The sequence below is a fragment of the Delphinapterus leucas genome, chromosome 16 (assembly GCF_059928025.1).
Source record: "Delphinapterus leucas isolate spDelLeu-1000000601 "Yukka" chromosome 16, BTC_Dleu_Yukka2, whole genome shotgun sequence".
Lineage (NCBI taxonomy): Eukaryota > Metazoa > Chordata > Mammalia > Artiodactyla > Monodontidae > Delphinapterus > Delphinapterus leucas.
The window spans coordinates 84,482,835-84,510,324 of NC_143144.1; the positions used below are offsets into that span (position 1 = coordinate 84,482,835).

The following is a 27,490-nucleotide window of genomic DNA, read 5'->3' on the forward strand; positions in this document are numbered from 1 at the left end:
ATCCCATGAGGGAGGGTCTCCAAGCGTGGTGACACAATCTGACGTGGCTTCCTTAGAACACACGCACGCACACAGAGCAATTCCATTTTACCATGAGAAGAGGCTTTACCCGACTCAGAGAGTTACTAAGGTGTCATAAAAACTAGAGCCCATACAACTATGGTTTGTGTTTTCTTGGCCCTGGACAGAGTGGCACTTAAAGTCGAAAAGGTAGTGTCTTGGGGATACCTTTGATGTGAGGTCACCGTGGGCCCCTAATGTTCTCCTGGGACCCAAGTGCACTTTGGTACCATCCCTTGGAAATTGAGGTGAGGGCCTGAGCATGGCTGTGAGGCTCTTCGCACACACTGCAGATCCCGATGGCCAGAGTGGACCCCACTCAGCACTACACCCCAATGTGCCCTGGATGTGGTGACTTTGTTAGTCACCTCTTCGAGAACTGGGCCCCTAAACAGTATATATCAAGTTGCCCCAACTGTTGACGGGCCTGTCCAGGCCGACTGTGAGTTGTCTGAGGGCAGGGCCATGGTCTCTCTCGTTCCTGGTGGTTTACTCTGATACCCGACACAGAGCCAAAACTCAGAAACATACTCTGAATTTTTAAAAATATGGGAGCCTTTCATGACGCGTTTTCTCATTCCTGCTCTACCAGCCTTGGTAACAGAACCGATCTGGGCCCACTGCCTATTCCAGCCACTGAGACAAGGTGAGCTGAATACATTCAGCTGCTTTCACAAAGTGAGACCTACTGGCCGCGAGCTAACCCAAACTGCTCTGTGCCCTGCTCTCCCTTGGATGCTCCTCTTCTGAGCTGCACCCCTGCAAACTCTCTAGCAGAGCCTAGCTGGGCCTCTGGGGCGCCCCAGGGTTCAGGCACCAGGGCGGGCCTCTCCAAGGTCCACTCCCCAGAAACACAGCTGTCTTCAGAGGTGACCAAGCCATGACCCAGCCGTCCTCTGCAGCCGACAGGCTGTGCCCAGAGTCCAGGGGCCGTGTCCCCTCTCTCCTGGTGCCAAAAGGACGTGGGGCTGGTCTTCCCCGGGCCCCCAGGGGCGGAGGTGAGGGCAGTGCGGGAAGAAGCGGGCTGCCCTGCCAGGAATGAAGGCACGAACGCCCGCCGGACAGGAACGCTCCATCCACTCCAGGGAAGTCGTTTGACTTTCTAAACAATCTCTCCAAAGCAAAAGGCACCGCTGTCGCTTTCATAACTAAACGGGACAGAACACTAAGACAGCGGCCTTAGTGGATAACCTGCTTCTCGCTCTGGGGCGTTCGCTGGTGAGCGAGTGGAATAAAGAACCTCGAGGGAAAAAGCCCCATCGCTTGGGAAGCAATCCCCAGGCAGCCGGTCCTCACCCTCTGGCCCCGGCCCCCACCTCCGTGAGCCACGAGGAAGGCCACTGGCTGTCACGTCGGGAGGAAGGCACCCCTCACATCTCAGAGCTGCCACTGATCTGATGGTGCCACGCCATGACGGATTGCTCCTCTCGGAGAAACTAAAGGAGTGCTTTCAAAGCTTATATTTATTTGTCACCTTCACAGCTTACTCCCATTGCCTGAAGGATCAATACGTCTCCATTTCCAAGGGTGATGCGGTGAGCAGGGCCATGAAGAAGCAGCACCACCAGGCTTTCCTGCCATGCCTCCCCAGGAAAACACTTCTCACCGCACTTTTTTTTTGTTTTTCTTGCAAATTTCACATTTCCAACCATGGAAACTAACTAAAATCGGGTCAGCCGCCATTGGTCCAACACCATGAAGTTAAAGAAACTGGATAACTAGCTCCTCCTGCCAGGATGTCCCTGAATGTTCGGGTTTGCAGGAACAATTACAAACAGCTACCCTCCGCAAACACCCAGGCCGGCACCTATAATCAAGACAAACAAACTTTGCCTGTTTCTTTTTTTGTTCAATTTCAGAATGCTCAGTGTGCCAACAAGGCTGGGACGCATTTCACTCCTGACTGGGTGCGGTAAGATTGCCGGTCAGGATTACTTGATTCAGTCAACACTGATTTCAGTAAAAAAGAACCCCCCAAATTATCATAAATATAGAGAAAGTGCGGGCGGCAGTGACAGGTGATTAAAATCTCATACGCTTGGAGTCGGTCAGCCCTGATTCCGCCGCGTGACCATTATCTCTGCGAGGCCCTCGTGAGCACTGACACAGGGCGCCATGAGGATCCGCAACCCGGAATCGGGGGGCCCCAGGAACAGGCTGGGAGGCAGGACCACTGTGAGCCGTGCTGGGGGGCATGGGGCAGGGCGTGCGGGGGGTGCAGAGGGCTGCTCGGGCCAAGGAGGGATAGGACTGGCACCCTGAGGGGTACGGGGAGAGGCTGATTCCAAACAGGAGCACTGAAAACTCAGACTGGTGGTGCGTGTTCAGAAGTATTCCAGGGGCTGAAAGCAGCCTGCTCAGCCTTATAGACGGCATTCGATCGAGTCAAAGCGGTTCCTTCACACACAAAAGAAGGAAAACGGATCTCGAAACCCTCGGAAGCCACGGAGGGTCAAGTGGTCCCGTGAGTGGGAGGGAGGGGTTCCTGCTCCGGCCCCGGGGATCTCTGCAAGCTGAATCCCAGGAGAGCTGGGGGTGCGCGGTGAGTTGCGTTTAAAGACCCCAATGCCTCCCTAGATTTCTGTGCACTTCCTCACCCCCGTGGAGCCCCGCTGTGCCCACCAGCAGGGTCCCAGCCAGCAGAGAGAGGGTGAGTGGGTGTACAAGGACAGCCCTGCAGGGCAGCTGGGCACCTCCATCCCACCCCTGCCCTGCCAGTGCCAGCCACTGGGACTCAGCCTGGGCGCCCCCCTTCCCCGGGCCCGCACCAGTGCCCCCCGGGTGCGCTCTGCCCATCGGGCCAGCACCTGCCTCTCCAATCTGTCCCCTTCCCCCTCTCCCCCAACTTCCTTCTCACAGCTTCAGGGTTCCGGGGAGGACGATCCCATGGATGAAGACCCAGCCCTCTGCTCCCGTGCCCTGCCCGGACCAGGGTTACCAGACTCGCAAGAGAAACTACAGGACACCCGGTTCAATCTGAATTTCAGAGAAGCAACGATGGACGTTTTAGGATAAGTATGTCTCAGGCGATATTGGGGATAAACTTAACCTAAAACATTCGTCGTTGCTTCTCTGAAATCCAGACTGAACTGGGGGCCCTGTGCTTCGTGGGGCGACCTCAGCTTTGACTGCGCCTGTCCCTCCCTCCCCTCCCACCCCTGAGCTGCGGGCTCCTCCCCTCTCCACCTGGAAAGTCATCTTCATCCCCAAGACCCAAGAGGCCTTCCCGCCCTCCAGGCAGAGACATCACTTCCTCCTGGGCTGACCCAGGAGCTCAGGGCAAACCACCCCCCACCCCACCCCCCAGGCACTGGCTGCAGGTCCTGCCTGACCAGCGAGGCCCCCATCTCGGTCATCAGGGGCAGGTGTCGTCTTACGAGTTCACAGCTGTCCCTTATACATAGTAGGTGCTCTATAAACACCAGCAACTCTAACTGGGGCCCCCTCCCAGCACCCAGGGTCCTGGCAGGCGCCTCCTCCTGGCGAGGCCCTCCCTGCTCTCCCTTCGGGAAGCCCTGCTTCCTCTCCCGGGAGCTGTCTGACGACTGCGCATTCACACACTATCCAGCCCCAGCCCGAGTGCTGGGCTGGGGCTCCTGAGTTCACTCCCCCTCGGTTCCCTCCAATTTCCGCCCGTTTCTCACTCTCCCATTCTGCTCCTGGCACGAAGAGGGGAGTCCCGGAGGCTGTGGACGAGGTGAGCAATTCCACAGGTGCCAAACACGTGGCTGCAGCACATGCTCCACTCTCAGACCTTCGCTGCCCCTCCTGCGGTCAGACCTACGGTCAGCAGGACATACGCTGGGCACTGTGGAGCCCGGGGCTGGCCCTCACGAAAGCCCAAGCTCATTTCCCGTGCGAAGCTGGGCCTCTGGAACCTTCTGGAGGCCTCTGGAACCTGGCAGGTCAGGTCTGGATCAGGAGAGATCCGTGTGCCTGGGGATCTAATCAGAACATGGGGCCTGTAGGCATCTGCGCTGTCCTCACCAGGAGTCCGGGCGGGGGTGGGAACAGGAAAACTCACGGGCCCCTGGGCTGCTTCTCTCAGCAGGGTTCTGGAGGGTCTTGCATTCACCTGTCTCAGCCCCCAGAGCGGAGTCAGGGCCCCTGTGATGGGCCGCCAGAGGGGATGATGGGTGCCACCCCACCTGGCTTGGGCTAGGACGGAGGACCCAGTACTGCCATCCCAGGCACAGGTGAGCACGTCTGTCTGTCCTGCAAACTCCCACCAACGGGGCCCGCCTTGAGGGCACAGCAGGGGCCCAGGCCATAGCGCTTCAGACCTGAGAACTGCCTCACAGCTAAGCACAAGGCCGGGAATTCCACGGGGAGACACGCGCACCCCCCCAAGGCTGGTGCGCAGCAGGCAGTAACACCCCCTGACCAGAGCCACTCGTGGCCTGCCCGTGGCGCCCTGCACAGGCAGTTCTAGGGCACCGGTCCTAACCTCAGCCCCACTGGGCCGGCCTGTGGTCCAGCAGTGCAGACGAGCCCAGAGGCCTGACCCTGCACGTCCAAGGGTCACTGCCATGGGGGGGAGCTCAGACCGATGCCTATCCAGCCCAGAGCCCAGACCCTGCCACGCCAGCCCCTGCCACACCTGCCACGCCAGCCCCTTGCCACACCATGACCTTTGGGCAGAGCCAAAGGACTTCCCAACTTCATAGACAGTTTGGCCCCTGGTTCCTTGACACTGGATTCCACGTGGTTCGATACATGAGAAGAGCTCTAAGTCGTGGTCCCCACGACCCACTGCCAGCTCCAGACAGGAGGCTCAAAGGCCGGCAACTGCAAGAGGGAGCGAACGGGGCCCCTCAGAGTTGGAAGGGCCTCCACCCGGGGAAGGCAGCACACACTCAAACACACGGGCGCCTCGCCACCCCGGGAACCTTGAACCTACACTCGGGAGAAGCCTCCGCGGGCAGCAGGGCATCGGGTTTGAAGGCTGCAGAGAGGCCCCCGGTTGAGCAGAAGGGTGGGACACTTTCGGCAGCAGCATCCGGCTGAGGGGCTCAGGGGAGGGGCTCCCTGAGAACAGAGGCCCCCGGGGACAACGCCAACGGGCGATGGTAAGAACAGTGAGCGAGACCCCTGGCCTGTCTCCCAGCTCTCACGACGCACCAGCCCTGCTGCAAGGCCATTCCCCTGCTACCCATGGGAGGTCCGCAGGGTCCGTCTGTCCGTCCACACACACTTGTCACAAAGGTACATGTGGGCCGGAGGGGATCCCCATATGCCTGGCAACGGACCACAACTGGGGGTCCTTGGGAGGAGAAAGACCACCCGCCCCTGGCCTATGGAGTGGCCCTGGGCTGTGTCTGTCCCTGCACGGGGTCTGGTCACAGGTGGGGTCTAGCAGAGGCCCTCTCCCTCCCCGTCACTGCCCAGCCCTGGGCCAGCCATCCTGGGCTGTCACACCACGGCCACTGGGAGCTGTTCCCAGGAAGCCCAGCGTCCCTTCCCAGGCCCAGCTTTCACTGGTCCATGCCCCACCTGACAATTCCTGAGGGATTTCCAGGGGAAACACTTCATCCCTGCATCTTTCAGACTTAACAGGTGAAGCATGATGAAAAATCACCCTTTTCCTAAATAATGGTATTTTCTCTTAAATGGGCTCAGGGGGCAATTTTATAAAATATATGATTCAAAATGCTTAGAAGTAGCGCAAACCATTTCCTGGCATGTTCATTGGCATCAATCACGTCCACAACTGTGCCCCATAATCACAGAAACTTGGAAAGAGACCAAAACAGAAACATCTTCAGGAGAACCCAGGAAGAACCTCCCTTCCACTCTCTGGTACGTTGTCTGTCCAGGGCGGCTGCGAGACAGTGCTCTCCCAGGGAACCCCTCCAGTAAACAGAAAGTGTTTTGCTCTGGAATGAAAGCCAGTGTTTTGTTTGTTTGTTTTTGTTTTTTAATGTTGGTGGGGGAAAGAGGCAAATGATTAAATGTTTTTGGATGAACAGCACAAGCAGGTAGGAGCTGGGCGATCGGTGGGCGGGTGAGTGGCTGTCTTCGCCAGCTGTCACCTGAGAGGAAGGACGGACCACAGCTGGAGGGCCGAGGCGCTCCCTCGCATCCTGGGCTCTGGCCTTCGCTCAGGCACTTAGAGGCTACTGAGCTGGGGGGAGGGGAAGGCAAGACGCTATCTCGGGCCCTCTCATAAAACCAACCTGGGGAGGCGGAGAACTTCGGGGGCAGAACCAGGACGGACCCACTGGCCGGCCTTCTGGATCCCATCAGACTGACAGGGGATGAAGACACGGGCTCACGGAAGCGACCAGTTGGCATCTGATAACTCAATTATCCCAACTCGATCCTTTCAAAGCGCCCTGAACCTCTGACCTGTCCCAAACAACAAGGCCTCTTTGTGTCTCTGCTTCACATGGACGCAAAGCTGCTCCACCGCACAAAATAACTTGGGAACCTCAAGTTCACTACATTTCTGAAACAGATAATCTCACCCAACCAGAAGGTGGTACCTATGCAGGGCAAGGGCACAGACAGTTTCCTAGGACTTGCCGTCCTTTGCAAGAGCGGAAACAAAGTGATATTAAAGCAGACTTCTTGGGTAAAGAAGAAAGGACGTGATTGGCGGCCCTCGCCTCCTGCACCACCGTCCCTGCCAGCCACTCTTCCCTCCCCCCACGCAGTGAGCTTCCTGTCACTTCACAAGTGACAGACAACACGCGGAGGACCTCTCTAAGTCTGAAAACAGTATTATGATTTAAATCTACATAAACAACTCTAGAGTTCATCAAAAATAAAAAATAACCAGCAACAACATTCAAAGATTTCACTCCGGCCATCTGGTGATGTATGTGAACTTTCCTATCCATCAAGGTTCTTTCTGTGCAGGTTTCGTTTACGACATGCTTTTTGCTGTTGTGTTGTTTTATATCTGTCTGTTTCGCCAGATCCGGCGAGGAAATGGTTCAAGGGAAATCCAGACCAGAGCCGGCCAACTCTGCTACAATATTTGCATTTTCTACTAAAGATGCCCAGAGTGTATTACAATCCCGCACCTCTGGATTTCTCTAGTCATAGAGCCTAATCAGATTGAAACCCTTTCAGCACTTCTCATTGATAAATGGAATTAGAATTCCCACGTGGAACCAGAAATCCTCGAGTGTCGAAGGCAAACTTCTGTCACACACAAGCTGATGCTAGACTATGTCTAAATTTTTTATAGGCCAAGAAAATGGTACCAACACTCTATAACTGCTCATACGTAATGTTTCTAAATCCAGCATCCTGACAACTTAGGAGCAATTACACCAAGCCCCGTGGGTGCCTCTGGTCCTAGATTAGAGGGTCTCCGTGTCCCCCCTCTAGAGAGTATCATTCCTGGCGGCTCCCCCATGAAGGGATGTTCTCCATCGGACTCACTTTTGAGCGCCAGCCCCGAGCACCCACTGCTGTAACACGTGACGGGACACAAACGCCCCGCACATCCCCTCGGCCGACCGACACAGTGCCCACCCTGGCTCTGCCCCACACGCCATCCGCAGGCCCCCACCCTGCCACACAGACAGCGGGGCCCCTCTGTGCACGCCACACACACCCCCTCCTGTGATCTGCCGTCACAAAACCCCTCGCCTTTCCAGGTGGCCGAGAAAGCCCAGAAGCTCAGCTCAGAGTCCCGCTGGGCTGTGGGAACACGAGCCCACGGGCCTCCTGGGGCTGTGCAGGGAGGAGGAATGAATGAAGGGCCCCCGAGGCCTGGGTTCGAATCCTGCTTCACCCCTTCCCAGCTCAGTGACTTCAGATGGGCCCCTTGATGTCCCCAAGTCTGAGGGAGGAAATTACAGTATTTCACAGGACCAGGGCCGTGGCCGGCATATCTTGTGAAGAGCCCTCACTTTACACTTAGGAAACGTGAGTGGCCGTTGTCAGCTTGGTTGTGACACCATCGTGACTTGTCACGACGGGGCCGCTGTCCCCATACTCCCCCTCACACCCGCTGAGACGTGGCGGGGTGAGCAGAGGGTGGGGAGACAGCCTCGCCCCCTCCTGCTGGCACCCTGAAAGTCCTCCGGGCCTCAGGCAGAGCCACAGGGAGTCGGGCCCAGGCTACGCGAGGAGCACCCACCCGCAAGGCCGATCGCCAGGGCCGCCTTTGAGGCCCAACTCTGGCTCCTGCCAGCCAGGGGCGCCCGCGGCAGGCCGCCAGGACAGTACAACCAGGCGGACCTGGGGCCCTGGGTCCGGGGCTGCCGCGGGAAGAGGTAGGCCCCGTCCATGTGGCCGGGAACAAGCCTTCTACTCCCCGGGACCCCCCTCGGAAACTGGGTGACAATGTACAGAAACACGGACGCATTTTAAATCGGGAAAGTAAAACATCCTACCTTGATAGGTAGGTCGAGGTGAGGTAAGTCAGCACGAATTCGGCTGCTGGCCTGCGGGCGGGCATCAGGCCGGAGGCATGAAAGGACCCTGCGGCAGCTTAGGGAGATTTAGCGGGAGTATCAGCTTACAGGGCAGCGGGTGATGTCAGGAGGCCAGGGTGGGGCTCGGGGGCCCCCCCGGCTCAGAAGCGGGAGGCATGAAAGCCCAAGAACTCATGGAAGGAGCAGCACACGCTCCTGTCCCAGCTCAGCAGGTACACTTGGGCTGCCGGGCTGCCCCTCCCGAGGCCTGCGGGGGGCCATGGGCTGGGCCCTCCTCTCAGGAAACCCATTACCCAGGAATGGCACCCAGACCTGGGCTGGAGGAGAGGTGCTGGGGCCACAGAGTTGCAGGAGAGGTGGCTCGGGTCCACGGCCGCGGGGCCCTTGGGATGCAGCGTGTGACACGGGCTCCAGGGTCTCAGAAAGCAGGAGGTGGGAGGGCTTTCCTTGCCCAAAGGGCTGGGCCCTCGCGATGGCGATGGCCGCGCGTGCAGGTAGCGAGGAGCGGGGAAAGAGGCGGAAGAGGTGAGCAGGACACTCCACCTCGGAGGGACGCCAGAGGGAGGGGCCAAGTGGACACGGCAGTCCTCGGAGGAGCCTGACCCCGGAGGTGACAGGGTCAGGCCGCCCTCTGGAAGGAGTCCTGGAAGCGGACCGGACCTGGGTGGAAGCACTGACGAGAGGCTCTGAGGAAGTCCAGCCTCCCATGGGAGGAGAGCACACACTGGCTGGGGCACCCACGGCCGGGAACAGGGTAGGGTCCCCATCCAGATGGGGGGTGGGGGGGGTGGGCGGGGAGCGGGCAGATGCACGAGGACCTGGCAGCTGCACGGCCACCAACACGGACACAGCAGTCCCAGCCCCAGACAGCGCTGGTCCCAGCTCCCAGCCCTCACGTCCCTCCAGCTACAAGACAAACGCCCACATCGTCAGGGGAGCCTGGCCGCCCACTGGAGGCACAGGGGCCTCCGACTGCTAACTACAGGTCCCGTGCGTCAACCGCTCTTCATTTACAACAAGTTCAGGAAGACAAAACTGTGGTTGTATCTGGGGGATGCGTGTCTTTGTGGATGTTGAGTGATTCTAGAATGTCTTCCTGACGGGGAAACGGCTGGGTGGCCCAGGACTCTCTTTACTCTGGTGATGTCTATCCCAGGACAGCAATATAAGATGCATTAACAAAAATAGCCGTCCCCCGAAATCACGAAAACAGAAAAGGTATTTAGCACTGGCGCTGTGGGAGGGGGTGGCTTTTAGTTAGGTATCTCCCAGAAAAAAGAAAACGAATCCAAGCGTCCCCATGCCCACTTTCCCAGGGCTCCCAGCCACCATGTGCCTGAAAGGACAGCCTTCATACCACACGGCAGTGACGGGCACCTCGGAGCTCTGGACCTGCCAGGTGAAGCTGACCTGCACAGCAGATAATTCAGGCCCTGTGGGGATGGGGGAATGGGGATCTGCCTCATCCAAACAGGGAGCATTCCAGAGACAGGATCTCTGCTTTTTAATGCGTGTAACGATAACATTTATTTCTTCTATATAACACTTCCTGTTTGCAGATCTGGTGACTGCATTTAAACCTATCATCGACAAGATCTTATTTTTAAATGCACTCAGTGGAAAATCGTATTAAGTATTTGCAACGGATTTTAGAAGACCAAAACGGCCATTCCTTGCATGCAAATTTAACCAGCGGTGAGGTGAAGCCATTCTTTGAGCAGAACGCTCAGGTAACAGGCGTCCGCCCTGAAGCCAGTCACCTCCGTGCTCCTTTGACACTGGCCACACATATCGACATGAGTTCAGTGGACCTCAGAGCAAGATACATTCTAATTTATGGTATTTACTTATTTATTGCTTTCTCATGGACGTTTTCTTCCACATTCTCAAAAAACGGCTGCAGAGAAGACAGGTTTCTGTCCTCCATTCTCAGCTGCTCTGCCTGCCTGATGGGAAGTGACTATAAGCTCCCCTGGCTGCACAAAAAGCCAACTATTTCTTCCACACAAACAAGGCCAGTCAGGGTGTCTGCACGCTGCTGCCAGGCGGCTCTTCATTACAGCCGTGCCTGACCCGGCGTTCCCAGTTGGAGGGGATTCCAGCGGCTCTCCACAGACAAATAAACAGCAAATACTTACAGGGGACAGCCTTGTAGAACTGATTCCTTAATCAACAGTTAAAGAAGCAAATTGGATTTGCCCTATCACACACACACAAAAAAAAATGAATTCCAGATTGTCGTTTTTGTCTTAAGTACAAGAAGGTTGTCTTATAGGCTTGGCTGGATAATTTCATTTTAAAAGTATAGCTAAAATTTGACATCCCTGGGGATTTGTGGTTTTCTCCATCATTATATAACTGTAAACTTCTGGATGTTAGAGATTGGATAATTTCTTGCAGCTGGACCTGGCCTCCAGCGCCCTTGGCCGTTCAGGATGAGCGCCAACGGCTGGCCAGCGTTACCAGTCGGGCTTGGGAACAAGGCAAGTCCCCAGTACGCGTATCCAAAGTTTTAGCGTGCGAGACTTTTCTTATTCATTTTCCCAAATACAGGTTCTTCTCTCTCTGCTCTCAGTCAAAGGAATGGTTAGAAATTCTCTGGACAGGCTGTCTCTACGCTAGCGAGTGAAACACAGCAGAAACACACACGCAGTCTCTTTTTAAGGCTTTGGGGTTGGATGCTGTTGAGCAGTTTTTCTGTGCCGAGTTCTTTGGGACCATATGTTCGCACGACATTATGGAGGGAAGCTGGCCTCCAGCGCAGGACAGGCCTGGGCTAGCAGACCCAGTCAAAACTGTAAAACGCTCCGTGAAACTGTGGCAAGCAAGGTGCAGCGTGAGTCTCCATGGGTGAAATATGCCCCCCACCCCGACTTTCCCACCCTGTGCATGATTTCTGAGTTAACATTTCACTTCTAGTGTTATGTTATTACAGCCTTTATGTTTTAATCCATTTTTCACAGCGTGGGAAAAGAAAAATATCACTATTCTAGTAATCAAGTTATTCCTGTAAAATCCTAAATAAAATGAGAAGTTTATTAAAGACATTTATCTTATACAACAAGAATAAAATCAATTTGCACGGCCGGTCCAGCATCCCGTTACAGTAACATTAAAATATACTGTTTATTTGTGGGAGGGGCCGTGTCTCTTTTCAGATTGGTCAGTGAGGAGAGGACCAGAGTGCACTTCGTTCAGAAGAGCGGCCTGGCAGCTGGACACGGAGGAGAGCGTTTTTATTGTTAATCAATGCCAATCAATTCTGAGCCTTGATGTTAAATAGGGATCAATACCACTGGCTGCAGATGAGATCTGATTTCAATTGGTGAGCAAACCTGCAGAAGTTTTTAATCATCAGGTAAATCAAGACCTGGAACATAAGTCAGACGAATTAATACAGGCCGTGCAGGACCTCTCTTGCCACTGATCCAGCACAAGGAAATTTCTGTCATATTTCATTATCACTCGTAGGCCGAGCTGAAGGCAACGTTTGGGGAGCATTTTCTGAGTGGGAGCTGGAGCGCCCCTCACGCCGCACAGCCATCCCTCCTGCAACTGCAGGTCCACCGAGTATAGTTATACGTATGCCCCATGAATCTCATTTTATGCGATTAAGATCCATAAAAATTCAATAGCTTTTCTTCTGCAATTCACATTTTACCTGGTGAAATATCATAAGAATTTCATTATCTTTGCAGCTGTTGCCTAGGATCAAGCAAAGGTTATTATCCTCTTCGAAAACACTATAGAATATGTACGAAAATGTCAGGAGAACTGGGCATTTAAAGCTTGATTTTTTAAAAGAAAAACACTGTCTGAAGTTTAGAATAAACTGTACTTGACATTTATGGACCATGATGCATTTCTCGGTAAACTGATTTTGCAAGGAAGTTCTTTGAATTCGACTCTGTGGCTGGATTGAAAAAGGAAAAGGAAAAATGGGGAGGGTTGGTGGGGGTGGGGGGTGTGTGCCTGCTGGAGGTGGAGGAAGAGGCGAGAAAGTGGGGGGAGATGGCAAAGCAATTCAAAACCAAAGTGCCCCCCATGCCAACCCCCCGCACATCAGCCTGTATAGGATTTGGTAACCTTTCAGGTAACCATCACGGGGAAGATAACTCGGGAGAACCCTAACCGACTGCCAGGGCCTAATCCTATGGATCATTCAGGCCCGTTTAAAGCATTTGAAGAAAAATGGCCAGTGCAAAGAAGGTGATTGATCAGAAAGCTCTGTAAATCACACGGATTCGGCACAGTCCTCGGCCTCCACTGCTAGGGTTCCATCTAGGATGATAAATTAGCATTAGATGGGACCTAATGAGTTTACTAAACATTTGGGATTTGTGCTAATAAACTGGCTGGCTGTGAACTAGCAGAAGCGATGAGCAACCCCGGGGCTCCTTCTTATCTCTGTACATAACAGTTAAACCACGCTTCCAATCTGCGATCAATTCATCATCCAACACCATTGTACATTCTTCACAAAAAGATAATTACTGCTTCCCTGGATCAGAACACTCATACTTCCTTGGAATTGCAGGTCTTGATAGCAGCCACTGTCACCACCTCCTCTGAGCCCCACTATACAGCTCTATTTATGATCATTATTTTCGCCTAAACAAGCCTTTTTCCTCAACTTGGTAAGGAAACCTGCTATGATGAGAAGGGAACAGTTAAGGCATTGTTTCCTCTGTGGAGTGCTTTTACGTTTAGTGGAGGCCGCTGACAAATATTTTATTCAGGGCATTAGTAAAAGTTTCCGCTCGTTAGAAGATATCGCTTCCATTTCCTTCAAAAAAAAAAAAAAATCCTGTTCCCGGCTCCGATTTGTTCAAAAACAGAAAAGGGGCAAGAGTAAAGCAAGTAGTGTAACAGAGAATAAGTCAAAACGTGATTAAAAAGACCGGAGCGGTTTTCAAATCACATGCCCCTGGCTTTGCTGTCTTCAGAACCTCCGTCCCTGCCTCGCGCGCGGGTCTGCCCTGCTGACTGGTCAACTCTGTTTGACCCCCAGCGCACGCAGTAAATTACCATAACACACAACTCTGAAACAATGTAAATTAGTTACTGCTCGCGGTCTAATAAATGGGAACAAATGTGTTTGGGGCTGGAGTGGGGTTCTGGATGCTATAATTGCTGGGAGTAATTATAATGGGGTCTTAGGGAATACAAGCAGCAGTCACTTGTCATGACAAATACCCCTGGCCCAGCAAACATGCTTCTGACCGCAAGACTTGTAACAGCCAATTTTTTTTTTCCTTAAAGTTAAAATATACTTGGAGACCTTGCTTTATTCACGATCATGTCTGAAAGCCTTTTTAAAACTATAAAGCGTATCTCTGTGTCATATTATTCAGAACCAGGGCAAGTTTATTTTTACTGTAAAGCTTTTCTTAGATTGCCATTGCGTGCTACAGACTCCGTGAGAGCAGCGAGTCCAACACAAAAGCTTGGGTGACCAGCAGAAGAGGGAGAGAATCAGTCATTTGTTGGGGCAGTGGGAGAGAGCAGGATCTATTTCTGAGCCACACAAAGGCACACCTCTGGATGGGAAACGTAGCCGTTTATTAACTTGCATAACTCATTTATTTGTTCAAAGTAATGATCTTTGGGGAAAGGGCTGTTATATTTAGAACCCGCTTGTCAAATTTAATAAATGATAGTTATTGCCATTTTTTTTCCCCCTGAAAGCACTTTCCCAGAGCCTTCCCACCTTTCCCTGGGGCCCCCACTGGCCAAGGACCAATGGGCAGCCCACATCTCAGCAACTGATGGCCGCTGCCCGGATCTGGCCCATGACCTCGGATGGTGGGGATGAGCATCACGTCTGATCCAATCCCCCACTTATTTCCTGACCCAATCTTCCTGATGTCAGAGGACGAATCGCTTCATTGAGAAAATGGAAATGGACGGGGAGCTCCCTTTGGCAACATTTCCAATAACCAAATATCAGGAAGGAGAGACACAGAGAGGCTGCCGCTGATCCCCGCACGCTGATCTGATTTACAAACCTTTCCTAATGTGAAACAAATGCTGTGGGTGTGAATTCATACTTAACCATAAAAACCCTTGCATTACTCTGTCTCGTATTAAATACCACATATAACTCTCAGCAGGTTTTATGTTGTGTTTTACTGTCAGCAATGGCTAAAGCTGGCCTAACATTTTGTTTGGCAATTAGGAAAATTTGTAGTTTAATTTATTAAACCAAAAAAGCCAACAACTACACTTGATGCCGAATTCATTCCGTTTTTATGCCCATTTGCCTTACCAATAATTTAATCATTCTCCTTTTATGGCCTACGCTATTTAAATATCCCCAAAAAGTATTATTTAGGGGGAAAAAACCTGAAAATAAGCAAAACTGAGTCATGCCACTTAAATAAATTCTTGGTGAAAAGTTTAAATGTTTTCATTGCTTTGCAAAGGAGTCAACTGCTTTTTTTTTTTTGTAATGGGGTGGGACACGTAAACTTCCAAAATCTCAAGAACCCCACAAACGACATCTAAACATCACTATGTACTTCCATAAGCTCAGGAGTGTACGAGTTTATCACAAAAAACGCCAGGACATTAAATGAAAGGAAAAATATTGTCCAGAAACCTTTAAGAAGAAAAAAAAAAAAATGAAATCCAGAAAGTATTACACTGGCTATGAGGCCACAAAAACACATAGAGGAAACTTAAATGTATATTTCTAAATAAAAGAAGCCAGTCTGAAAAGGCTACATACTGTGCGATTCCAACCATATGACTTTCTGGAAAAGGTAAAACTATGGACACAGTAAAAAGATCAGTGGTTGCCACAGGGTAGGGGAAGGGAGGGATGAAGAGCCAGGGCACAGAGGATTTTTAGGGCCGGGAAAGAAACTATTCTGTAGGACACTATAATGGCAGATACATGTCACCATACATTTGTCAAAACTCACAGAATATACAACACCCAGAGTAAACCCTAATGTAAAGTAGGGACTTTAGTTAATTACAAGGTATCAACGTTGGCTCACCCATTGTAGCAATGCACCTCACCGATGCAAGATGGTACCAAGAGGGAAAAGGAGGGGGTGTTAATATGGGGACTCTAATTTCTGCTCGTGTTTCTGTAAACCTAAAGCTGCTCTCAAAAATAGTCTATTAATTTTTCTAAAAATACTGTCAGAGCACTTTGGAATCTACATCAGATGGAGAGGAAGAAATGCCAGGTTGGGGTGGACTGTTACTGGGGCAGGTGTGGCTTCAGTGTCCCTGCCCGATGACCACCCGCCCCCGGCACCCGCCTGTGTCTCCCAGGCTTTCCTCCCGGCCATGAGATGTCATTCTACGGGGCCTGGACATGTGGTCCCCAGCCATGACACCTTGGAAAGGATACCGGCATAAACCTGTCGGAATAGCGCCTGCAGGCCACACCCCCTGACGCTGAAGGTCGTAGAAAACTTAGGGGACCCTCAAGGAGGAACCCCCTCCTCGACAGGACTGGAGGGGTGCACTCCGACCCCTCCCCCCTGCCAAGTGGCTTTGCAGGGTGTTAATTTAAACTAAAAGGGGGCGCCCTGCCCCCTTGGGCCTTCTGCGCAGGCCGTGTCAGCCCAGAGTCGGGGTGGCCTGGCTGCACTGCCCCCACGTGCACACCCTGGGAAGCGGGCTGCCCGCGCGCCCGTAATCGAATCCCACGCTTGTGCTGCACAGATGTCACCCTCAGATGGCCCCGGACCTGGCGCAGGCTCCAGCCCCGTGCTCAGCCCCTCCATCACGTCCAGACTGGCCATTTCTGCAAAAGCTTTCTAGTTCAGTGAAAACCCCCATCAAGGGTGAGGTCGCGCGGTTTTGTCCGACACCACTGCTGAAACCCTCTCCTCGGATGGCGGGCTTCGACAGTCAAGGCTGGTCTTTCCGCCCTTTGGAAATGCGGCGTCACGACGCCACACGTTTTTAGGGCCTTAAGCACTGCCCAAGTTTTTGTCTTGTTTTAACATGGCACCCTGCCCCCAACTGCCTTCTGCTGAGAGAGAGGGAACGGGAAAATACAGGCGACCAGGGAGGCGGGGAGGGGAGGGGCGCGGCCGGAGCTGCCTGTCTGGGCGAGCGCTTGGCCCCTCCCCAGATGTGTGAGCTAGCACTCCGCTCCCGGCCAGCAGAGACCCTCTGGAGCCGGCTCCTTCCGCCAGCGGGGCCTGGGCTCTGGGTCCTACAACAACACCGCTGGAGCCCCTTCCTTTCCGTACATGTTAAACTCATTTCCTAGTGAATTACTGGGAAAGCCAGGCGCTCCCCCCGCCGCTGTGCTCAGAGGATGCGCTCCATCCACTCTGGCACCGCGGGCCAGCGTGCATTTTGAGCATTTTCTAGCTGAGCAACTTCCAGCCAAGGAATTACAGAGGGATATTTTTCATTTGTTTTGTTTTTAAAGGGAAGGGGAAATGAGTGATTCAGAAACAACCAAAATAAGAGCTTCCCTATTACCACCCCTCCCCCCCCTCCCCGCCCCCCCGCAGTGCTCTTCATGGAATTGTTTGCAACTTCATAGCATTTATTACGTTGGCAGATATCACTGACCTCTCTGAAGCAACAGTTCTGAAAACAGTTTTCTCAAGCTTCTACAATCTAATGAACGCTAGTTACCCCCAAGTCTAAGAAGCTTATAAAATACAACCAAGAAAACCCAGAACACATAAAATTTCTCCGCTTATTTTTCTAAATTACAGCCATATTTTTATTTTAAAGCATTAATAATACCAGCATAATGTCTCACTATATAGAGTTTTGACCACAAACATTTTTGGGAGATTTGCTCTGTAGATAAACAAACAAGAGGAGCTTGTGTTCTGGCAAAGCTGACGGAGTGAATGGTTTTCATTTTCCCCGAGTGTGAGCTCCAGAAGCTTTGCCAAGTACAGGTTAAGCTCCTTGAGTTTTCACTTCCTGTACCCCGACCTGTCAATCACTTCCTGTCTGCAACGACAATTTCCATCATTAGAGCTGGGGATTTTTATCTCCGGCAACGGTACTCCCATTGCCACCGTTAGTTTGAATTCTGATAAATTATTCACCATCTTTGAAAAGTAACCGAAAATGACACCGTCCACGTGCACCACCGCTCTGCAGCCAGGGTCCCCGTCCTCCTGGTGTGCCTCCAAGTGCTCTGACGAGGCCAGCTTCTCCCGCTCTTCGGCGGCTCGAGAAGGCCTCTGGCCAGCCCCAATTATCTTCTGGTGCACAGAGAGTAATTATTTGCTTCCTGTAAGCATGCGTAACAGAACCCAGAGTTTGGACGGCTTTCCATAAGGTAATCCAATTCATCCAAGCCATCCTAACACAATTACAGGCACTGGCAATATCTTTGCTTTTCACCTGATAAGGCTGCCGCAGAGGCGCGGGATGGCTTGCGTCAACATACCTCCCGGACTATAGCTTCTGACAGCCCTGCGTTCGGCCCCTCCCCTCACCCCCCTGCATGTGCCTACCCAGCAGCATGCTGCTCCCGGGCTCCTGTGCACGGCAGCTCCGAGGAGGCTTCTCCCTTGCACAGGCGGATGAGCATCAGAGCTGTTTCAGAGCATTCCGGAAGTCATGATGGGTGTGCGGCTGGTTCTAAAACCCGTCCTTCGACGGGCCTGGCCGTGGAGTCCTCAGCCGGGCCAGGCGGCCGTAAATCTCTGCAGGCCTCCCGGGCCTAGACCAGAGATGCAGGCGCTGGGCCTGACGGTGGCTCTGTACGGCCGTGACCGGCGACTGCACGGGATACCGTGGCGGGCAGCCTCAGACTTAGCGTGTGTGATGTCAACTCTCTAATCCCGGGGCTTCCAGGGAGAAAATATACAAAGTGGGGACTGTTTCTGGTGTCTCCCCCTTGAAATGAAAGCATGTCATTGTGGCTCAATAATGCGGCTCTTCCTTTTCTGTTTATTTTCAGAAGTTTATGGGGAAAAAAATGTTTAAAGGATGAATGAGCACGCTGAACTTTTTGCCTCTCTCTGCTGGCGTGCCAGGGAATAAAACAGCCATTCACACCTGAGCACGGAGAAGCCAAATGGGGCCAGTGCCAGGCAAAATCAGAGTCTTTGTAGCCACGTCCATTCATCCAAAGTGTGCTTTCACGTTGCCAAATTTCCAGCTAATATTTTCCCTTCGCTGAAGCCCCAATGTATTAAAACAGATCCTGAACCAAAGAGCGTCTCAAACACACAGCCAACACCCAGAGTAAGACTCGGGGATCCCAGGCCTGTTGGCTGATAATTATATTCACCTCTTTCAGAAAACCGAGAAGGAGAAATTAACACCAAACTATACTGTTTTCATTGCGCTATACAGATGAAATGACAAGTTGCCGTTTAAGAAGTTAATAAACAGTCTCCGCTGTGCAGGTTATCCAAATGCTACTGAAGAGAAAACCTTGGATCCCTAAATGATGTGTAATTAAAATTATTTTTAAAATCCTCCCTGGCAGGCCGGGGCTTAGCCAAAATGTAAATGACATTAAAGAAGACAATGAATTTCATTTTATTTAATGTCCCTTTTTGCAGATCCTCATTTACATAGCATTTTTAACAAAAGCGTTGACCTTATAAATGCTGGCATTTGTACAGCTCCCTCGGAGTTGGATTTAATCACGCTCGTGCAAAGCCATGAGGGAGGGAGCCTTAAGTTCTCTGCTTGGAGAGGGAGAAGGAATAAAAACATTGGGACTGGTCAAATGTTTATCCTCCCCGCTTCTGAAAACAACCTGACAAGAAGATGTAAGGGGCTAGGGAATAACCCGGTGCTGTTTGTAAGGCTTGGTAATAATCATACATAATCGTTTGGAAATATAGCTAATAAAAAATATAATGAGTGTTCAGCAAAATCGGCATTAGGCCCAAATTACATGATATTAATACTTGAACAGGTGCAGAAAGGCGCTTTAAATGAGGTAAATGAATAAAATGTCCCAGAGCACAACTGTGTGTGCTGACAAAAAGTCAATGCCATGAATAATTCAGTGAGGAGGACTGCCAGCAAAGGTCGGCTCTCTTTGACCTTTGTGACAGGAAGTGAAAGGAAACACTGTTGGCTAAAAAAAAAAAAAGAGAGAGAGAAAGAAAGAAAGAAAGAAAATCTCCAATCGGCCTTCAGCTACCGTTCTGCAATCACTTTAAAGGTGTAAACTTAAAACTTGTAAATGAATCAAAGGAAGGCTCTGGAGGGCTGGTGGATGGAGGGGGAGTTAAAACTGTGGACAGTTAGCTCTTCTGACTCAAGACCATGTGAAATCGCAGACAATGAGAGGTTAAGTCAATAATATTTTTCTACAACCCAATGTCAATTATGTATAAAAAATCTGAGGTCAGCTGAAAAGTATTTTCAGAGCCCACAGGGTTGAAATTTTGTAACAGCTGTTAAATATGACAAAACTCCCTCCTCCCCCCCAAACTAAAGCTATTCCAAACTCTGTATGAAAGAAAATGGGATAAACAGATGTCTGGCTTCCAGACAGGAAAGTAGGACAGACTTGGAATGATAAGTCTCCCAAACTCTATAGACCCACGCCAGATTTACTGGGGAGGGGGCACTGCCTGCCACAGAGATGCCAGCAAGTAGGGCGCCTGAGACGGGGCCATCTGGAACCGCCCTGCCGAGCACGCCCCCGGCACGGCCCGGAGCACACAGTGTGTGACCCGGCCCCTCTGGACGGTCACACCACCCGGCTCCTGCCACCTCCCCGACCGGCCTTTCCACTTTGCAACAGTTGGACCTGCACCTCTGGTCCAGTGAGGGCCAGCACGGAAGGGGAGGTAAGAACGTGGACCCTCCTGGGCGCTTCCCGAGGCCCGGGAAACACCAGGATGGCACGGGAGGTGGGCGAGAGGCAGAGTGTGGCTTTGGTTTAGCAGCTACACCAACATCCTGTAATCATTTACAGCCCTTGGAATGTACGGGTGAAACAGGAGAGATTTATCTGTTCATAGTTGGGATATGTGGACAATGGGTGTTCCTAATGAAGACCATCTGCTTTTGTGTTTTCCCAGAAAACATTATTCCATGAGGAAAATGATACTCCCGTCCTTTTCAGCAATACCCTAAAAATTCATGTGTGTGTGTGTGTGTGTGTGTGTGTGTGTGTGTATATATATATTTGTGCTTGTATACACACACATATATACATAAACATGGGTATGCATGCATGAGTGTGTACACACACATATATACATGTATGTGGGTGTGTGCATGGGTGTACACACACGTATATACGTGTGGGGTGTGCGTGGGTGTGCAAGCGCACACGCACACACACACACACACACACACACACACACACACGCCTTCCCCCTCCCTGCATCTGGCTCTCCGCATCTCACCACCATCTACCATAGATGCTTGTTTCTGCAGCATCCCTTTACTGACCACGATTTTTCCTTTACAGTGCTATGTTTCTCCTTTACCCCATTAGTTATATTATTCTAAATATGCCACAGAATAATTATATTTGTGAAGCTATAAAAAAGGCACTGTTTCATCAAGAAGAAAACAGTTAACGTAAGTGAAAGCTTCACCATAAATTATAACGGTTTTGTAATGCAAAATATTCTCACTTTTCCCCCCTCTTTTTTACAGAGGGGTCTTCCATGCTGTTCGTGAGTATTTAATGCTTCTGAAAGATAACTAAACTGAATTGTGTAATTAATTGACTTAAGGCATCGGAGTCTATAGAATGCGATTTCCCTGCCAGAGCAGGGAGCCTACCGCTCTGCTCTCATAACACAGAAAAGCAGTCTCAGCGTGCCAGAAGAGGCTCGGTGTGGGTTAGAACAAACGTGGGCCCATTGATCTCAATTCAGCTTGGAATTATTGGTTTATATCCTCAGGACAAATATGCCTTATCTGGTCAGAACCTGCTAAATGTATCCAAAGGCCACAAGGAGCCGGCGAAGCACATTGTATATAATTCTTTTTTAAGCCAACTAACCAAGTGATGACATTGCTGATGGGGACCCGTAGACCGACTCACCGATTTGATGGGATGTTTTATTCTGCAATACTCAAGAGGAAACACGGGCTAGAAACTCAACGTAAGCAACTAATTTTAGGAGGCAACACACACGCCACAGAAATGATTATCATTATGAAACTGAAACACATCTCAGCTGCGAAAGACTCCATCACTCTGAAGATATTCCCCTCCTATCGGTATTTTTCTTTCTCTGATTAACACAACTTGCCCTAGTGAACACTAAACTCTTCATTTTTTCCCCCAGAAATATGCCTTAAACTGGAGATTGTGCCAATACTGCAGTCATTTCACAAAGATTTACATCAAGCAACAAAACGCAAATAGTATTTGTCATGATAAGTGACAGCTCTCTTAAGAATGCTAAAAATGTACATTCTATTTGTCATCACATAAAGCTATCCTTACCTTAAAATCCCTAGCATGGAAGGTGATTAAAATTCCTATAAAATTGTCATATCTTTGAATTTAGAAGCAGAGCAGATTTTTCATCAATAATTAAGACCTCCAAAGCATTTATGCCTAGCGTAAATGGAGCTGCAATCCTCCTTATTCAAATAAACTTGGTAAACCCATTAACCAAATGTTTTTACATTTTTCACCTCCTCTCATGCTTCTAGAATATCAAATGATCACATACTTCTCTTGGGTTAGAGAGGTATCAGTAGTCTCAGCACATATTTTAATTAACCAAACATAAGAGAACATTCACTCAGACAAGAACTAAAGAGTACATTTCTGCATATCTAAGGAAGATGTTTCCCATCATGTGATGAAAAAATAGTATTAAAAGTTATTCAGTATCAACAGTCAGTAACTGACTGAATGTCACACAAACCAAAAGTGATTTTGAAGGTAACACAGCGCATCTAAAATGTTAGTTGACTCAACACGGCTACTTCATTACTGTGCCATGCTAAAAACCCTCACGATTTAAAAACAAGTCATCTTTTTAAATGTATAAATAGCACAAATTGAAGACGACTCAAAAGATGAAACACTTTACCATCCCTTATTAGGAGCACACGTGCACTGCCTTTTCAAGCATCTCACAGTCAGACAAGATTCCAATAGCTGCTCAAACACTTTTAGCCATTCAAAAAAAATAAAATAAATTCAGTTACAAGACAACACTCCAAGGCCGTATAATTTCCACAGCCACAACACTAAAGACAAATATAATTATATTGATTTTTGTAGTTCGAGTCCTATACAGTGTTGAACTTGTTCTCAATTGCCTGAGTGACGGCCACAACTGGTCAACCCTATTTGATTACTAATAAGAGAGCTGTCCCTTCTGTCAGATACCGAACATTCTCCACTAAGCAAACAGCTATTCCAGCTAGTTAAACATTAGCATTGCTCTCCACTGGTGGCGCATATTTCTTTAGGCTTAACTCATAGAGTTTTCCGGGTTTAATTTTTCAGACACTGGACAGCAAAGTTCATGATCAAAAGATAACTTTGTAATGAAAGCTGCTGAAATTCAACCCCTCTTCAAAACAGTCTGAACCTCTGCTTCACAAAACTGGTGTCATATGTACACATCTAACATTTATTCAACTTGGGTACCAATTTCAAATTCTGCAGTCAATCACACACTGGGCCTTTTGCTGTTACCCACTGTGGGGAAGAAAGAAATCCTCCTGTCCCCCAGGTCACTGAAACCCCAGCGATGTGGGTGAGTGCTGGGAGAGGAGGGTGGTGGTGTTTTTGTTGTTTCCCCTAAAGCAATGCCAAATGCACGTTCGCGCTATTAGGACTAATGATTAGGATCTTAAAAGGATGCCACATTGCCCAAGGAAGATGATAAATAGCAAGATGAAGAGCAGCAAATGTAAAGAATGCATACAGCTAATCTAGTTATGGAAATTAATGTTGGAAGATGTAACCAGCAGGTGTAATTAGTTTCAATTATAACAACTTTGGTTTGTTGGTTACATATTTGCTACTTGACATAAAACGACAGCCACAATTGGAAAAAAATTAGGAGACATTTTGCAACTAATTGAGAGCAGATTAAATTCATTCTAACTGGGCAACAATTACAACAGGAACACCACCCAAGTCTTGACTTCGGCTATCATCCGAGATAAAAATAATGCAAAAATGAAATACTTGTTAACAAATTAGCAAAAAGCATTTTATGACATATCTCTGGGTTTAAAGCCAGAAAGTCTCTAGGCATAAAGTGCTCCTCAGTGAGAGCAGTGGCAGATGAAACTGCTTCCCTTGACAACTCGCAAGCAATTACCGAATCCCCACAGAGCGAGCCACCAGGTTTCCAAGTCAACCCACCTGTGCATGATAACACACGCCGACAACAAATGGTGCGAGGCACGAGATGAGCTCAACACCAGACTCAAAAACAAGAAGCAACTGGAACCCAAGCCAGGCCACGGGTTTTGTTGCGGCTGCGGTTTTGTTTTGAAAAATAACGAAGTCATCCTTACCTGTCAATGATCACAGGGTCTGAGGGTGTTTCGTTTCTATTGCCACAGCTTTTCTTATCACAGCACCGGCTGTGGAGTAATAGTAAACAGTGGTTTTAACACACCTTTCATCCTTTCATGCCCAGCTTGTAATTTTCTTTTTTTTGAAGTCTGACAGTAAAAGCGGTCGGAGTCATGAAAATAAGTTATCCTACCAAAGCGGTTGGCACGTTTAAACCCAGCGCGTTCACGTGCTCTGCGGCTCAACTTGGGATGTAACTTTCTACCGGAAGGAGCAGAGTTGAGCAGATCTGTTAATACTAGGAGGGTAACGGAGCTACTATATAAATTGTGATACTAAAATATGGAAAACGTTGTCGGTGTTTGTCTTTGCAATGAACTGAGGAGAAGGGGAAGCAGGAGGCTTGGGAATAACTTTTCACAGCTTCAGCTTTTGTTTACCTCTAATTGTCAAGCTGTTATTTCTGGAAAAGATGCAAGATGCCACCTTCAACCAATATTTCTTTGGGGCATTTATTAATTATAACCACAAAAGCGTGCATCAATCTATCAGAAACTTCTATTGTTCCTTCTTTAAGCCTACCTTAACTCCGTTATTGAAACTTTAATTAAAGCAGAAATGAAACAAAAATGTTATGCTTCTTGCATTTTAAAAAAGCATACTTGTATAATGGTTACATGTCTAAATTAGCTAAATTAACACCATATGGTAGGCAAAGTATATAAAGCCTTTTAAAGCTGACAGCTAAAGTGATTAAAGAAAGTCTACAGTCTTCCACTTAGAGCTTAAATCACATCTGTGCGCTTTCTATGTTAATTGCAGTACATGCAGAAGTGGATAATAAAGAAATTCCACTTTATTGGTTGTAATTTATATTTATTACCTGATATGAGAAAAAGTCAGCTTTTGTATATTAGTGCTGTAACAATATGTCTGCTCAGAAATGGCATTTAGGCAATAGGCATCGCAGCCAGGCAAAGTATGCCCCTCGGAGTCTGCGGCCTGCAACTGTAGCCTGCAAGCCTGCAAAGCAGGTCCTTATTAGCCCTTGCAACTATATTTCACATGCCGCACATACAAAGTCAATGATGCATTTTTATTTGCCATGTAGGGGTGAAACTCTTGTGGTAGTTAGAAAAAAAAAACAGGTGGGAAATTGCTCTTCTGACAGAGATCTCAAGTAACGTACAAGCTATCTAACAATATGAACGATGCATCGCTGCTCTGGGGAAGAGGTTACCTGACAGAATCACAATCCAATTCTCACATACACGAGCTCCATAATAACTTAAAAGAGTTTCCTTTTTATCAATAACAGACAATTGTGTATCTCAGGATGCGAGTGCTTGAGAGGCAAGTAGTAAAATGATTCCGCCGGCATCGCGGACAGATGCATCACCCAGGACCTGCTTTCCTTTTTGACTACACAGCAGCGACACGGCCAACATATTAATCCGCTCTGCTGAGCAGCCGGTCGCGTTGATCGTCATCACTGGGGGGGAAATGAGACCGGGCTCCTCGGTGGCCGGCGTGCGGCCGCGGGCCGATTACATTTCAATCGATGCCCTTCCCGAAGTTGGGCGGGGTGGTGGCGCCTGGACGCGGCGTCCTTTGTAGACGCAGCTGGCGCCGAGGCCGCCCGCGCCCCCGCCGCCGTCCGCCCGCCCGCCCGCGCCCGCCGCTCACCTGCACATGATCTCGTGGGTCAGCAGCACGCGGCACATCTCCGGGTTCTTGTCCTGGCCCTCGTAGACGATGGCCTGCGCGGGGGACAAGCAGAGGCGGGGTTACGCGGCGCCCGCGGCTGTGGCGCCCAGTCGCCCCGGGCGCTGCGGGCCTCGCGGGCGGCAGGTGCACAGCGGGCGAGGGGAGGCGTCCGGGGCCACCGTCCTGGCGGGGTCACCCGGAGCCTGGCTAGGCCAAGGCGGCCTCCTCTCCTGGGCGCCCGCCGGGCCTGCGCGGGGCCTTCTGCTCGGGAGGACGGCTGCCGCGCTCGGGCCGGGGCGAGGGCCGGGAGAGGGAGGCCGAGGCCCCGGCGCAGGGAGCGAGGGCGCGCTGGCACCGACCCCGGCGCCCCTGCTCCCGGCCCCCTTGCTGCCCGCGCCGCCGCCGCCGGGCCGCGTCCTCGGGCTATTGTCTACACCGAGTTGCGATCGGCGCGTTGCAAAAGGCCGATCAGAACGCGCTAAGTAAGAGTAAAGAAGCGGAGAAGAGCCGCCCGGGCAGCAGTTTGCCTGGTGTCGAGGGCCGCGCCCGCCCTGCCCCGCGCGCTCCCCGGGCTCGGGCAAGTCGGGCGCCCGGCAGCTCCCCGCTTTCCAAGCCCAGGCGCCTGCGTGGGTCGCCCGCCCGGGCCCCGCCGCCGCCCCGAGCCCGCGGGGCCGCCTTGAGCGGCCGGCCACGGCCGGGATCCGCACGCGGCGGGCGGTCCCGGGGCGCAGCAACCGCACGTGGCCGCGCGGGGCCGGGCCTGGTGGGCGCCCCGCAGGAGCGCTGGGGGCCCCGGGGCGCCCGGGCCCGCGCGGCCACGTGCTCCTCGCCGGATGATATTTGGAAAGAAAGTGCTAATGGCCAATCTGGTGTTTATTTTGAAACTGCTAACAATGATTTTTCTCGGGTAAAAAGGCAGTGTCTGCGCACACGCTCTGGTGGGTTTTGAGCAGAGGCTCCGCCAGATGGTGCGAGGCCCTAGGTGCGCACACGACCGCGCTCAGCCCGGCTCCGCAGCCGGGAACCCGGGCCGGGGGGCCACCCGGGCCGGGGGGCCGCCCGCGCCTGCCCCACCGCCGGCCTCGTCAAAAAAGAAAGAAAAAAAAAAAGGGAAAAAGGCCACTGGGGGAGGGGGAGGGGCGGGGGCCGGGAGCCGCAAGTTGCAAGTTCCCCCGCAGAAAATTCCACGGAACGGGGAGGGGAGTCTCCTCTCCAGTTCCCGCCCTCCCCCCCGAAAATTATCTGGAAATTACTTCCAACCTCCTCGGGCACTTCTGACACTTTCCTCCACTTCCAGGCGGACAAAGCCCTTTCTCGGGAAAGCCCGGGGCCGCCCTCTGGGGCAGAGGGAAGGGTTCCCTCGAGCCCCTCTCCCCCTGCCTCCTTCCCGACCCACTCGGAACCACAGAAGTGATGGGTGTCACCCCAAGCCAACGGGCCGCCTGGGGCTCAGGGCGCGTGGCCGCGGCGGGCACCAGCACTTCTGAGAACGCTGCTTGTCCTCGGATGGATCCCCGTATTTATATTTGATTTATTTTTTATTTTGTAGCACAAACAGAAATCCATAAACTGTCGGTTCAGCGCCATTGACTCTTTGATCAGTTACTGGGCTATTTCTTTCCTTCCCCACCCCCCCCCATCTCCGTCAGTGAGAGGAGATTAAATGCCTTTATTCTCAGCCCCGTTTATACTGTAAAGGTACAGGGAAAAATGAACAATAAAAGTGCACTTAAAACGGAAACCTCCTCCTTCTCTATGCAGAAACTCAGCGCTGCCTGCATCAACCTCTTCGTTAGACTACAGCGATTTCCGAAAACATTTAGCCCTTATATACAAAGGAAATAAAAGCACCCTGTCAACGCGCCTCCCGAGTTCCAGAGGCTTCCCTGAATCCCAG

The 27,490-nt window shown here is 51.0% G+C and overlaps 1 protein-coding gene across 1 annotated transcript in view; it reads right to left on the reverse strand.

Annotated features, from left to right (window-relative positions):
- Positions 1-27,490, reverse strand: part of EBF3 (EBF transcription factor 3) — a 118,053-nt gene that overhangs the window by 87,193 nt on the left and 3,370 nt on the right. Inside the window, exons 5-6 of the mRNA XM_089898364.1 lie at positions 25,573-25,646; positions 23,886-23,954 (exon numbers count right to left, since the gene is read on the reverse strand). Of these exons, the coding sequence (XP_089754490.1) occupies positions 23,886-23,954; positions 25,573-25,646 (143 nt within the window). The remainder of the gene's footprint in view (positions 1-23,885; positions 23,955-25,572; positions 25,647-27,490) is intronic.